The sequence below is a fragment of the Coturnix japonica genome, chromosome 5 (assembly GCF_001577835.2).
Source record: "Coturnix japonica isolate 7356 chromosome 5, Coturnix japonica 2.1, whole genome shotgun sequence".
Classification (NCBI taxonomy): domain Eukaryota; kingdom Metazoa; phylum Chordata; class Aves; order Galliformes; family Phasianidae; genus Coturnix; species Coturnix japonica.
Window position 1 is genome coordinate 8,348,956 of NC_029520.1, and position 15,302 is coordinate 8,364,257.

The 15,302-nt window shown below is 46.5% G+C and overlaps 1 protein-coding gene across 2 annotated transcripts in view; it reads right to left on the bottom strand.

Annotated features, from left to right (window-relative positions):
- The window catches only part of LRP5 (LDL receptor related protein 5), a 119,389-nt gene extending 106,247 nt beyond the window's left edge, over nucleotides 1-13,142 (bottom strand). Inside the window, exon 1 of one of the 2 annotated variants that reach the window (XM_015863807.2) lies at nucleotides 12,954-13,142. In XM_015863807.2, the coding sequence (XP_015719293.1) occupies nucleotides 12,954-13,041 (88 nt within the window). In that variant the 5' untranslated portion in view covers nucleotides 13,042-13,142. The remainder of the gene's footprint in view (nucleotides 1-12,953) is intronic. The other variant, XM_015863806.2, reaches the window with a different exon arrangement.
- Between the last annotated feature and the right edge of the window lie 2,160 nt (nucleotides 13,143-15,302).

Below are 15,302 nucleotides of genomic sequence, written 5' to 3' on the forward strand. Positions count from 1 at the left end.
TACCTGCTCAGCAGGGGCAACCTCTGCTTCCTGCTGGCAGGAAGCACTGTGGCATGACACAAAGAGCAAACACAGCATAAGTAAGTAAGTAAGTAATCACAGAATGGCCTGCGTTGAAAAGGACCACAATGATCACCTAATTTCAACCCCTCTACTTTGTGCAGGGTCACCAACCACCAGACCAGGCTGCCCAGAGCCACATCCAGGCTGGCCTAGAATGCCTCCAGGGATGGGGCATCCACAACCTCCTTGGGCAACCTGTTCAGTGCATCACCATCCTATGTGTATAAAAACTGAATAAATAATACATAAAAATATATAAATAAATACAAATATATAATAAGGTGCTCACCAATTACAGCATTACGTTCCCTCCCTTATAAAACCTTGCAAAACCCCAAAATGCCTTGTATGTTCTTACATATAGACAAATACATACTTGCGTGCATGAGTAGACACACGCTTAATATGGTAATAAGACCTGACATCAAATGACACCTAACATTTCTTAAGGCTACTTAAGCTGAAGCCTTCAAACCAAAAGTTTCATCTCATGCAGTAATTGTCCAGGCACACCACAGAACAACACAACATCAAAGAGGAAAGCAACTATCTACTCCTGCATAACAGCTAAATCCATACAATTAACCCCCTGTAACATCACTTCGTAAATGCAAACACATGCTCCACTGTGTTCCTCAGAAGATCCTCCAAGATGCCATTCTTGCCTCTAATGAGGCTCAGAACAAACAATTAAAGACTTGCAAAAAATAACACATTGAGTTTAGAATTTAAAGGGGAAAAAAAAAAGCCAACACAGAACAGAGAACAAAACAACACAGGCTGTGTAACATCTGAATGGCATGGAAACATGTGGCATTGCCCTTCCTTCAAAGTTCAGCATGTCACCCCCATTAAACCGTTCATCTTGCAGTATCACAATTTTATGGGACTACTAAAATGATTTAATTCATACTTTGCCCCATATCATGAAGAAGCCTCCCCATCTCCCCCTCCCCCCCACAAACACCCCTGATGTCCTGAAGGAATTCATTTGCTGACTGCCATCAGTAGGCAGGTGTCTGGCCACTCCCAGGAAAGCAGGGCTGATGACATGGGATGGCTCCTCAGGAAGACAAACGCCATCACCTTGAACATCCCCCCACTCCTCCTTTGACATCCACAGCATGGGACACATCCCTTCATTCATCCTGGGTCAGCAGAAAGGGGGGGGTGGGGAGCCACCCTTGTATAGCATTTAAGAAGCAAAAGGAGAACTACCTGTTGCATGCATTTAAATCTCCAGTCAGACTCCAGGGAAGAAGAAAAACTTAATTAAAATCTAAACTGTAACTTGCAGATAAACCAAAATTCTGGGCTATTTGGGGTTTGCATGTAAAGTTCTCTGTGCAATTCAAATTGAGTCTTTTTTTGCTGTTGCCAATTTTACAACTGTATGGAAAACTGTCCTTTGAAGTTGCTGATGGACAAGTTTCAGGGATGCTTATTTAGAGATCAGTTTTTAACGTGAATTTACCACTGTCAGAACCAGAATACTTCATGCTGCTTCAGACACGGGGAAGCATTTTGAAACATGACTGCCCCAGCAACGCACCACTGACACCAGCTCACTGAGTGGGATCAGAGCCAGAAGAGATGTAGCGTCCAGCAAAGAGTCTGATCACACATTTGATCTATGCTCCACAGGACCAGAGAAAACCTGGAGCAGAATACTACCTGCTGCAGACAGATCTAGTTGTTAATGTTCCAGCAAAAATGATCCTTCTAGGAACAAGCAATATTTATTACAGGACTTGGAACTGATTGCCAGTTCTTGAGTCACAGGGGTTTTTTAAGTGAAGATAATAGAACACTCAATTCTGGTCACATATTCACCTGACACCATGTATATCAATCATTAATAAATAAGGAGTACCTGTCTTACCTTCCTAATTCAGTTCTTTAGTTCTGAAATTGAGCTTGGATAGCTCAAGCAGCTAAAGCTTTAAATGACAGAAACAGATTGTCAAGCACACTAAGCAAACACAACTTACCCAAACGCTCACAGTAATCATTTCCCAGTGTCCAGCTGATGTTTAAATAAGAAAATAACCCTGCAAAGTCCACTCCTTTACGTAAACAGCCAACGTTAGTTCAGACTTTATAATAACAAACTGGTGCTAAAGCTTCTTTTTACAATCTTAAGTGTGTGCACGTAATGCTTACCCTCCTACTGAGCTTCACTGCTTTATTCTTGCATACCAACACTCCAGTTAAAAACAAAAGTCATCAAAATTCTTCCTGGACAACTCCTAGAGATTGTGACAGCTCAGTACATTGCTTCTGCCTCACAATGAAGCAGCAGACAAGCTACACAGGACAAAGCATTGAATACAGCTGTAATGCAGAGCACAGCAGCTGACAAGGTGCAATTTCATCCCTGCAGCCTCTCTGCACACGTGTTGATGCCTGAGACTCCAGAAAACTTGCAAAAGTATTTCATAGGTGCCAGCAGGTATACGGCCTCTAAACGGCCATAAAGTTTTACTGAAGCAGTGATGAGGTTCTGTCAACACAGCGGTCTGCAGTAGCAATGGCAGTCACACAACGGGGAAGAGAGACATGGAGTCATTTTGGTTTCCAACACAGACCATAACCATACAGTTGCAGTTAGTGTCTCAAAGCACTGGAAAAGAAGTGTAACCTGCATTGGCGGGGGGTTGGACTCGATGGCCTCTAGAGGTCCCTTCCAACCCCTACAATTCTGTGATTCTGTACAGCAGCTTTCTTCCCGTTAATAGCTGCGGAACTGCAGTAAAGACGAGCAGCTGAAATTCAAGAACAGCGGAATCTACAAGAACAAACTCCTGCCACACACTGGTTCACTCCTCTGAGCGTACCTGTCCTGCCACGTGTGCTGCAAAACCAAGCATTACTTTCCCTGTTGTCCATTCAAGTAGTCCTTCCATCCACCTCCACAATGACCAAGTGTCATAGTCAAGAAACACGTGTGGAGAAGGCACCCTTCCCACATGGCCTCAGAGATGTTCTTGTAAGCCCTTATCTATGTGTTAAGAAATACAGGAATACCTCAGAAACCAGCATTAATGCACAAGAAGGTCTGAAAAGGCTGTCAACAAGCATATGAACAAGTGTTATGTTATGAACAACCATGCTAGTCGAGGAGTTTACATCACGATGGGACCAGAAGATATTCAGATTGAATACACTGAGCCTGTTATACAGTCCTAGCTCCTATACTTGGAAACAAGCTCCAAGCCTAATGCTGGGAAAGAACTACAGTCAAATATTTCAGAACAGATATTTGTGTGGAAACCATTCTAAAATAAGAGCGCTCCTGGGAGAGTTATTCTGGAATAGCTGCTCAATTTTGAATTCATATTCCATTAGGCAAGTTTTGTTCCCTAATGAAAGCCTCAGAATCCATACAAGAAAGGTGATGTGAACAGGTCCCAAGAGCATTTCTCAAACACCCTCAGAATTGCACCTTCTTCAAAAAGGAAACTCAGGCCTTGCACGTCCCTATGATATCGACCCAATGGAATCTAAAAGTCAAGAAAAGCACAAACACACCAGCACCAATATCTCCCAGCTGCCTCATGGCTGGGATTGGCAGCCTGTACACGTGCTTTTTCCTTGCATAAGAGCTACAGTCCCAAACAAGAGTGGCTTGGGGAACTGGGTTGACTGCATCAAGAACATAACGGCACTCCACATCCTCCCTCAGTGCACACAGACTTCCGCAGGAAAAATAAATAAACAAAAAACCAACCAGAAAGGACTCAGAATAAGCAGGAGGAGGCGAGAGGCCAAAGCTCGAAGACCCCCTGATCATTATTCAGATAAAACAAGTCACCAGCATCATTCCCCACATGCAATAAGCTCTGTCTGGCTGACTCCTGCCTCTGAGGACCAGAGCCAGATGTGCTCCATCTCTAGATGCCAGCAGTTCCACACCCTGGGGAGCAGCAGCCAGAGTTATTTTCCATGAGCTGTAATTATCGTAGCAGGACGGAGAAGGGCTGCATGTGTTGAGGTGATAATCCCAAAGGTAAATGAATCTTGGATCACTTAAATCTGTTAAATGACAATGAAGACATTAACATAGACCAGGCAAGTCGAGAGGTGATTTGGAACAAGTCACAAACAAAGCACTTCTACCTACTCATCTCCTCTCCATTGTGCGAGAGTCTGAGAGCCAAACAGCAGCCCTCAAACACCAGCTATGCTGCAGCTGCTCCAGTTTCACCAAGTCTGTTGGAGCAGACACCATTGGCAGAACCCCAGGCTGAGAGGACAGCAAGCTGCCTCTTCCAGCTGCCAGGAAAAGGAGGGTGGTGGTTCTCTGTCTTGGTGTTTTTTTTTTTCTTCCATTCAGTGATGCTGTCTCATCATCCTGCTCAGAGAAGTAACCCAGCAAGTTTCCAAGAGCTCTCTTGACCACTGTTTTTAATTACCCACCTACACACATTACAGCCTTTAGCAATCGTGGTTCTTCAGACAGTGGGAAAATAGCAGAAACCAAGCAGGTAGAAAGAAAGATAATACAGCAGAGCCCTGCCTAGAACAGCTTACAGGCTGAGAGAAAACACTACCAACACTACCAACACAGGAGAAGGACACACCATGCAGGGATGATAAAATAAAGAGTTTGGAAGGTGATAGTTACGTAAGATCAAAGATTCAGCTGCACAAACCTGATCATGCATGCAATTTTGGTTAATAAAACACGCATCTTCCTGCCTTTTCCGGGATACTTTACCTACAGTTCTGCTGGTGTGCAGCCTCATTTTCTTGTAACGAAACACCATGCAGTGACAGAGAAATACAATGTAGTCAAATAGAGCTGGTTTATTGCCAGGAGGTTATTTAAAAAGCATATGTATAGGAAAAGATAATTCTGAGGGGCTTCTTGTGTAAAACACTCCAAGATGTGTTCAGAGAGATCATCCATATATCACTGTCACCTTTCCTCAGATGCAAAGCTGGAGTTCACAGACCGCAGTTGCAACACCAAGTGACAGCAAAACCAGGCATGCTGAGTTGCAGCCCAACACCAAGTGACTGCAAAACTTTCCTTCTTTAAATTATATATACAGATACGGAGGCAAAGTCTGTGTAAAAAGCAGGGGTTTTATTTTATTTTATTCCCCCCCACACCCCCCAGAAATAGGAGGTTATTCAGTAACACAACCACTGGAATGAAAGAAGAAAACAGAGCAGGAGAAACTGGTTAACCAAGTATTTAAGCACATAAGAACATACATACATATTATATCCACACTCGCACATATACACGCACAGACATATATGGCATATATCCCCTTCTCAAACATCTCACACCCTTCCCCATGCACATACTTCTGCATGAGCCAGCCAGGGCCTCGCAAGAGATTTCTTCTGCCAGTGTCAGCACTTCTCTGAACTATGAGCAAATCCGTCTCTGCCCTGGGGAATTGAGTTATCTGGTAGCACATTTAAACTCGGAGCAACTACCAGTCACTAAATAAAGCCCTGGCATTTTCCAGGCCTCTGGCTCAGGCAAAATGCGTTCGCTTTCCATAAATGTCTGGAAGGCTGTTTAAAGCAGTGAAATCTGCAAACAGCAGAATGACCTCAGCATTAACAGACACCCAGCACATGGATTTTGTCACAACCATTCAAGATTCATTCTAGCAGAAGGACTGCAGCCTCCCAACTCCAGCAAACACGTTGTCTTCTGTTGCCTTCGTAGCAGACAGGAAGCCCAAAAGCAGCTAAGCTGACTGGACAGCCAACCCTCTGCCTTTGAAAGACAAGATCTTCCCAGACAGGTATCGCTTCCAGTTGCAGTCAAACAGTAACAACCAGTGGAAATGACCAGGGCCAAGAAAACACTTCAGAGAGAAAATTAATCACGTGTACCACATTTTTTGGCCACAAAGTGGCTATGAACAGACAGAATTTCTCTGAAAAGTTAACCATCTGCAGTACTTGTTTGTCAGAGTTTATCAGGTAGCAAAGACCAGGCAGCACACCTCAACCACTCACTAAGTGTCAAGCACACAATTCAAAGTCCAGCTGGCACAGAACCACAGAACAGCCCTGGTTAGAAGGGACCTTAACGATCTTTGAGCTCCAATCCCTGCCACGGGCACAGGTTTCATCTGCAGGCACAACAGAGCTCACTTCAGTCATCTGTCTGCAACCATGACGTAACCTCTCCAGAATACTGGATTTATTCCATTCAAAAGAAGAAAAAGAATACATATCCAGGAATATTTCCTGGCTCCTTATGGCACGAGGGTTTCTTCTAGCAGTTGGCATGAGGGGGGGGAAGGGGTTTTTATCGAGAACACAGATCAGGGGAGATGAAGATCCAGGTCTGTACAGGTTTTGAGGCAGGCCAAAGGCAAAGGTGCCTGCATCAGCCGCACCCTCCCTGAATCTCACTGTGCCCAAATGGGTCCAGATGTTTTAACTATTTCTGCATACGCACGTTCCAGCGCTCCCACACCTGCAAAGTGAGTTTAAGCACAAGGATAAGTCACAGCCTTAACTTAATCCAGATAGAAAAAGCAAGCTGTTCAATCCCCGACAGACAGAAATTCTCCACAGCACACATTGCTTTAACTCAACTACTGAAGACGCAGAGAATGTACAGACTTCTTTTAATCACCCACAGCTGCGTATACCTTCCAAACGTACCGCTACCCACATGCATTTCATCCCATTGGCTCTCATTTGAGGCTGTGACCACTAATGCAGCGCTTTAGTTTGCATTCATAGCTCTTGCAAAGGTACATCCAGGTAAGCCATTGCCAGCTTTCTGGTGTTAATGCATTTTTCCATTAAATAATAATAATAATAATAAATTAAACATGTTCTTCAAGCACATGTTGGGGAAACAAATCAAAAGCAAGATGAAAACTATAAGAGAAATTACAACAAAATTCATTCCTACCACGAGGCAACTCTAACATGAGCTCCTTGGTTGTTCTAGAATTAGGACTAAAGTTGTGTAAATTAAAGCTCCTCTAAACCCAGGCAAAACGTGCACAACATACAGTGTGACTGAGATGGATTTAACACCGCTAAACTATGGTTCAGTGCTTAAAGGTGACACCGTCTATAAAACAAAGGGTTCATTTTGAGATTTAAGATGTGCTGCTACTTTGTAGACTTCTTCAAGCATTCTGGCTTTTCCATTAAGCTACAAGCACTAAGAAAGAAGCACATCTTCCTCTTACAGTATCACCTAGAGAAAATGGAATGGAAGAAATGGGGTGGGAAGTGCATTACCCAGGGGCAGAAGTTTGAGGCCAGGATACCTGATGCTCAGGGTAACTAGAAGCAATACAAGTCCAGCAAAGGCATTCTGTCTCAATTGATCCATACGCTGCCAGTTGGTCCCAGTCAAGTATCCCTCTCAATACATATTGGCACCACAAGAAGAAACTCAGCTTCCACACAGTCACACTTTATAGTATGAAGTTTTGCATAAAAAGTAGCACTTAATTACATTTCTTTTAAACATTTTCCCTACTCTGAAGTCCAGTCGGGACAGTTTTAATTTGAAAAGGCAGAACAGAATGTGTCAGTGCAAAATGAAATCCAAGTAAAGTACAAGCACTGGACAAAGCACGAGTGAGCCCAAAATCCAGGCAAAACTGAAAGCTGTGCAGAAGGTATCCTGAGTTACTGACAAGGTTTTAGGTGGGCCACTGCTGTTAGGCGTAACTCGTGCCTAATTGAATACCTTTAACATATGACTGAAGACACATTCTCAGCTCCAAAATGACCCCTCAAAAATACATAGGTTACAGCAGCAATGTTTTCTTGCATTCTCCCCTCCTTTTCCCCTTGGTGTAGTTACAACAGCAGAGAACAGCAGAAAAGAAAATGAACTTCTACAAGACAGCGTTGCAGCAACACTATCTAATTCCCAAACACAAGCCAAGAAATTAACTCAGCAGGTCCTCTCAATCAGCAGATTTTCCTCATCAGCTGAGAGGTGTAGAAACACCAAGCAGACAAAGCCCGCTTCACACGCTCTGGCTTCGTTAACTCTTCAACACCACAGAAAGAAGAAGCCAAGCTTCTGTCTTCACTTGCAGCATTCTCCTCCTTCAGATCTGTCCAGTTCTTGCAGGCTGAGCATCCAGAGTCCATCAGTGCTAATTTATCACCTTTGTTATCACATGTAATAAGCCACTTGTAAAAAGGAGGTTTAAATTACCGCAGCATTAATGGAATGCAACATCACTGAGAAATTAAAGTCAACATACACTCACAAGAACCTAAAGAAAGGGCAAGAGAGAACCTCTGATATCTCGATGGTCCTTGTGGGTTACTTTCAGTCCAGTCTAGTCAGTGGTTCTATGAAACCATCATCACAAATTTCTGGCAACCTCTGAGCCAAATGGAGAGACCTCAAAGAGCCCCCCCCAGTAACCAAGCACCTGCCGCCCCAGGCAAACCTCAAACCAATGGGAGCCCTCTGGGAACAAAAGAAAGAGAATCCCCACATTAGGACGGCTTCACTTTCATGGGGCAGTACCTGGCCTTTAACAGGAACTCACAAGAAAAATCTGGGGAAAAAGACTATTCAAAACGACCTAAAACACTTGAGGAACCCAAAAGAGTTAAGGAGTATTCAACATCTTTAACTATTAAGCACCTTTTACTATTAAACTCAGATACCACATTCAATGGTCTCAGACCATTCACAGCTGCACCAGGAACTTCCTACTGCATGCGCTATCAGTGCTGTCCACTGCAATAAACCTTCGTACTCTGAAATGAAGCAATACTGTAGCTGATGCTCTTTGATATATTCCTGTAGGCCTGCCCCCCTGAAGCTAATTTAACGTAACACGCTCACCTAATGTATTTATTGGCTTACAAGTGGGTTTGATTGCTTTAACTCTTATCATCCAGAGCAAACTAACCAATTTAAACCAGGCATGTGTCAATTTACTGGTGTCCTTGCAGAAGTAATGTAACATTAATCCAAAACAACCACTCTGCATTAATACAAAACAACCACCTCACACGTGCCTGCGCTGGCTGGCAAAGCACAAGACAAGAAAAAGCAAAGGAAACAAGAGCTAAACTAAAACCCCTGCTCATTACCCAGACCCTCAGCACCCAGCACTCATTCCTGGAACTCCCTGGAACTTCTCAGTAGAATCCTGTGGCTTGACTGACATTTCCCGTCTATTCTTTAGAGAACAGAAACCACCGAGATGAAGCACTGGTGAGTTCCCCATTCTAAGCTTTCCAAGTACAAGAAGGAACCAAAAGAATTGTTGGCACATAAACTCCTAACAAAAAAGCTGTATGGAACAATGCTCTTTCTGGGGCATGCTTCCAGTTTTCTCTCCTCCTCTCACATACAACCATTTGATCTGCCACAACCTCAAAATCTGCTCAAAATATCCTTTGACTCTTATCATGACGTTTTCCATGGCCTAACTTGACAAGTGCAGGGCCCTCCAGAAGCACTTTCCAGTTCACAACGCCCAGCTGGCACTTCTCTGGAACATCCCAAGTGCCCAAGCAGCACGTGGCTCAAGCCAGCCAGCATCCCCACAGCCAACACTATCACAACTGGTCATGAATTGTCCACATGTCTCATAACAAAGAGCAGTAAAGTCACCTACAACGTGCAGCTTCTTCCTAACACTGGGTTTCAAATCAGCAGCTGCTCCCTACCCCAAGCAGACAGGTTGCCTTCATACCATATGCTACACATACCAAAAACACAGACATAATGTGAGAATAAACAAACCAAACTGCTGCCATTAAAGCTGTTTCTGATTTATTATTATTATTTATACTTTCAATTTTGCCTTACTGGCTGAATAGAAGCGAATTCACATTGGACTCCCTTGTGAGGCTCTTTTGTAAGCCATGTGAGTGTTCATTCCAGGAGAGGTTTTGTAACATTTATTTGTTGTTACAGACAGACCTTACCATAACAAGTTCTCAGAAACAATCTGTGTTTGTTACAAGTCACCTTGGCTTGTATTATCCAAGAAACAAGCAGGATAGAAAATAATTCACCGCTGGAACAACACCAAGGCCTATTTTATTATTACATTATAAGCAAGTGAGAACAATCATAAAATAAAAGTTAAAGCAGCTGAGGAACAAAAAAAACAACCCAAAAGCACAAAAAAACCCACAACTTTTAAAATAGCAAAAGGCAATGATGGAATTCACACTGGGCTACTGCTGAAATACATTCACGCTCTTCTGAAGTATTGACCTTATGTGTCTGACTGATGCATTCATTATGTAAACATCTACCCTGAGAGTACATTTAAAGTGCTCAGACTTAGCAAATGAGTTCAGAGACCACACCTGAATGAGACTGAAAGCCTTCGTCTGGAGACAGAACAGCCAGCACTTGGAAAATATGAGCTTAAACTTCATGGTAAGCCTGAAGCTCCGGTGTTGTCTCTCTAGCCCAGAGGACCTGTGCCCATGACTCGTGCTGTGCTGGCAGTGGTTACCAGAAGAGCTCCCTGAGCCAATGAAGGACTGACTGAAGCGGCACTGAAGTCATAGGGACTCCCACACAGCACATTCCCTCGTCACCAAATTAAACACGTGTTCCATCTTGCTACATTCCACACTTAGGCACAGTGAGAAGTTTCATCAGTTTTAGATTATCTCAAGAAAAACAGTATGAATTAAAAGCCATTGTAAGGGCTGTGCTCAAGTGCATTTTTTATTTCACAGTGCATCCCAAGCTCCAAGCTTCTGTCATGATCCAGCACACTCCTCTGTTCAGATGTCTTTATTCTGCACGTCTTGGTATCGGACAAATCATCATCCCATTAAAGCAAATCACCATCTCCCAGTACAGCACACCACAGGCAGCAGCTAACCCAGCTCCGGTGAATTTAAGAGCAATTCTTGCTGAAGGTAACGTTTTAACGAGAGTTATTTCAAACGCTTCTACTTTTTAAGAGCCAGACATAAAACATCTGCTATACAGCATTAAGCACTTCAATATTTTCAGAGAAAAATACACCCTTGCCATAGTTCCTGAGTAACTCTCAGAGGCAGAGAGCCCTCCCTCCACAGAAGCAGCAAGTGCAGCAATTGCCCTGCCTCACCTCCAGGTCAGTGCAACACACATCTCACAGAGGTTTATCATTATTCCAAGCCACGTTAATAAAACCAACTCCTGCCACGACCACATACAGAGCAAGGACACTGCTCCACAGTGAAGTTATTTCATGGCCATAGCATTCCAAATCCACTCTACCAAGCTGAAGCTTCAACACCAGAGAAGTTCCAGCACATTCCCAATCCTGCTGATCTATTTACGTACTTGTGAGATAAGCACATCAAAATACTTCTGAGAGGTAAAAGCCCCTTAAAGTCAGGCGTCTGCTCACAGGGCCGGGGAGCTGGAAGCAGGTTCCTCCTCAGCACACACAGCTGCTCTGCCCCACGTGCACAGAGCACGCTCATCCCTGGGGCTCACAGCTTCATCAACAGGTCTGGAAGGCAGCAACTCAGTGCCACGATAACAAAAGCGCTGCCTCTACAATGAGATGAAACAAATTCATCCTCCAAGTTACAACTTAACATCACCGTGAACTGCATTATGCTTTTACCCTAAGACTATTAAAAGTTCTCTCCTTAATAAATAAGAACCAGAGAATTGCATGAGTTGGAAGGGACTCTCAAAGGCCAACTCTGTGGCAATGAGCAGGGACACCTACACTAGATCAGGTGCTCAGAGCCCGTCCTGCCCGACCTTGGGTGTCCCCAGGCATTGAGCATCCACCACCTCCCTGGGCAACCACCCTTATTGTAAAAACTTTCATCCTTGTACCCAGTCAAAGGCCACTAAATATTTCAAAGGCGTTTGTAAGACCAGCAAGTAAACGTGTAGCAGCCACGAGGAACACTATGAGCTCCTCATGCTCCATATAAAACAGCTGTGAGTTCACTTCTTGAAGCTGCATAGCTTAACTCACTCAAGTCCGAACATCTTCACACCGACACGAGTGCTCAGAATGGAACGAGTCTCACTTTGGCTTTTCTGAAACTATTTGGCAAGACGGAGGTCAGCGTTAGGAGAAGGGGCACTCCGAGATGCACACCTTCCTCACGGAAACAGGACAGAACGAGCAAAACTTCACACACACCTACACGAACTTCCAACTAAAAATAGAGAGCGGCGATGCCAGCAGCCAGCGCTCCCGTTCCCAATGACAGCGTTAATAACTGCAGCCGCTTCGTTAAGGTGGGTGGCCCAATAAAGGAGGCCCCGTGGTGCCCTCCTGCCCTACTCGGCCGCACCACCGACTTTTCGCAGCCGGCCGGGAAGCATCGCAGCGCAGCGCGGCACAGCGCGCAGCAGGAGCCCCGCACGTGCGGAGCCCAGCGCCCGCCCGCCGCCCACGGCCCTAAGACGGAGCCCGGCCGCGCAGGGGGGGCCGAGGGGGGGCCTCGTTCCCCCACCCCCCTCGGCAGCCCCGCCGAGCCTCGGATTCCGCCCGTGAGCGACACCCGACACCAGCTCCTCCAAACCCCGCACAAATCCGGGACCGCGGAAGCGCGGCGCGGGGGAGGGGGGGGTGGGAACGCGCACACGACTTTTGTCTCTCTTTCGCGACCGGACGCGGCCACCGAGAGTCCCCCCGTGCAGCCCGGTCCCCGCGAGGAGGGGACGGGGAGGCCTCTGCGTGCGGCGGAGCCCTCCGCGCCCCGGGCCGGGCAGTTGCGGGCACACACGCCGGCTCCCCGCCCTCCCGCAGCCGCTCCCGGGGAGCCCCGCTCCGCCCGTCCCGTCCCGTCCATGTGCGCGTCTCGCCCCGGCGGAGTTCAGGGGAAGTTTCTCCAAACTCCGCCAACAAAAGGGGCAGCAGCTCCCTCCGCCGTTCCCCCCCCTCCCCGCCCCCCCTTCCCGTTCCCGCAGCACTCACCCCCGGCCGAGCCCGGCTCGCAGCGCAGCACCGAAGCGGCCAGGAGCCGCAGCAGCAGCAGCAGCGGGAGCGGCGGCGCCGCCTCCATGTTGTGCCGCAGCAGCAGCTGCCGGAGCGGAGCCCGCCGAGCGTCTCAGGCAGGTTCCATGCTCGGGGCGCTGCGCTCGGCGGGGAGGGAGGCGGGAAGGGGGAGGCGCCGCTCCCGGCCCTCCTCCTCCTCCTCCTCCTCCTCCTCCGCCCGCTCCCCCCTCGCTCCTGCCTCCCCGAAGGGGGCTGGGATCCTCCCGCTCGCGAGGCGGCCCGGGGAGGAGCCGTGCGTCCGCACAGGCCCGCGCCGTGCACCTGGCGGGGAGCGGCGGATCGGGCTCGGGCCGGGGATCCTCGAGCTCCTGGTCTCTTGCCGAAGCGTTTGGGTTTGTTTTGCTTCTTTCCCGGCTCCCCCCAGAACGCGAGGGGCACGAGAAGGGGCGGACAAAAGTGCTCACTGTGTGTTTACAAAGAAACTACTTGTGCATCTGCGCTGAGTGTGCGCTTACCTGCTCCTTTACGCAGCTGTTTTGTTCCCAGGTGGGGGTTTTCCTTCACCTTCCTCTTCCCAGCAATACGAGCATCTCCTCACAGTGCTCTGTGTTCGCATCACGAACAAAGTCACTTTCCAGCAGCAGTTCAGTTGCTTTTCCCCCCATCAAACACGCAGCCTGTTGATACAAGTACATGAGCGGTGAGAAATGGGCAGAAGCTGCTCTGTGACACATGGCAGGGGCTGAGCTGTGCCACCTGCAACCCAGACATCCCACATCTCCCTCATTCCCAGCTACCACAAACACCTCAACAGCAGGGACGGAGTCAAGAATTTCCCTTGGAGTCTCCATTTTCCCTTGTGCCAACACCAAATTTACCATAGGAAATAGAAATACTACAGTCTATACACAGACAGCATCATCAAGGCATTCCCTCATAAATCACATGCTTAACCAATAGATATTTAAAAGTTGCTTTTCCTTTCAGACAATGGATGTGTCCTAATAGATCTGCCTTGCTGTAGGTTCTGCAGCCATGGTTCAGATTTCTTCTCAGTGCCCAATGGACCACTACCCATCTCCAACAGTGGGACTAAAAGCTCAGGAATTCTTTTGGGACCTGATGGTCACCAGGTGCAGGTTTCCCCCTTTCTTAAGAAGGGTTTAATGTTGGGATAGTGTTGAGGAGTTACAGAAGGTCTATAGCACTGACCTTCACACTAACCCACAAAGGAAAATAAAGCTTCCTGCTCTACCTTCCTGCTTGTTAAACACATAAAGAATGCTTACTTTAAAGATGTCCGATTCCAGGAGGCATTTTAAACCTCAGCGTTCTTTAAGATGGGAAAACCAGCAGCTGGTCTTCCTTGATAGAAGTTCCACAATAAACCAGAGCCCAGATCAGAGCCGCTGTGAAACACTAATGGCAAAACTTTGTACAAAGAGATAAAGATGGTTCTGACTGAGAGATTTCAACAGAGACCAGCATTTTTCAAAGGGAAGTACCTGCTGTAAGGAGAGTTACTGAGACTGAGAAGATCCACCAGTGACTGCTCAGAGCCCCACACCAACCTTTGCTGTGATGAAGGACTATTTGCAGGCACAGCCCACCGAGCTTCACACCATGTGGAAGTTCGTCCTTTGCAGTAGTGCAGAGCTGGAATGAAAATTTATTTCCAAAGTATGTGGTGTTCTTGCTTGGCAGCCCTCTCCCTTCTCTAATTAACAGACTAAAGTGCAGTCTCCAAGCTGAAACAGAGAAAAGGAAGACCAGGCTATGGAGGCAGGCAGCTAGGAAAGATAGACTTATCAGATTTTATATTTATCAGATATTATGTTTATGCATCTTTAAGACTTTAACAGCAACACCTTTGCTAAAAGGACATTGGTCACAATCTGGAGCGATGGCAAATCTAGTAGCTGCCAAGAGCTCAGTATTCCTCCAATCACAGAGATGCAGTTTTAACCCATTCATATATTGCAGGGGCGTTTAGAGAAAGTTAAATTTGGGCAGCTGCGAAAAGAAGCCTGAGCTCCATGCTGAGGAAGCTGCCTCCCACTTCTCTGCCAGCCCGGCCAGAATTCCTCCAGCAAAGCCAGGGGAAGCAAAGCTGCGACATTCCTGAAACATCTGACATAAGTTTGTTAGGAAGTAACAAAAAAAAAACAGGTTAAAAGTAACCTTATCAGGCCTCACTTGTTTTTTTTCCCCCCATCTTCTTATTGGAAGAAAGAGGGACTCCTTTCAGAGGAGGCTGTATGGTCCCAGCACACAGGACTCCAAGCACGGAGCCAATGCCCATATCACCTAACTTTTCTTACGTAAACC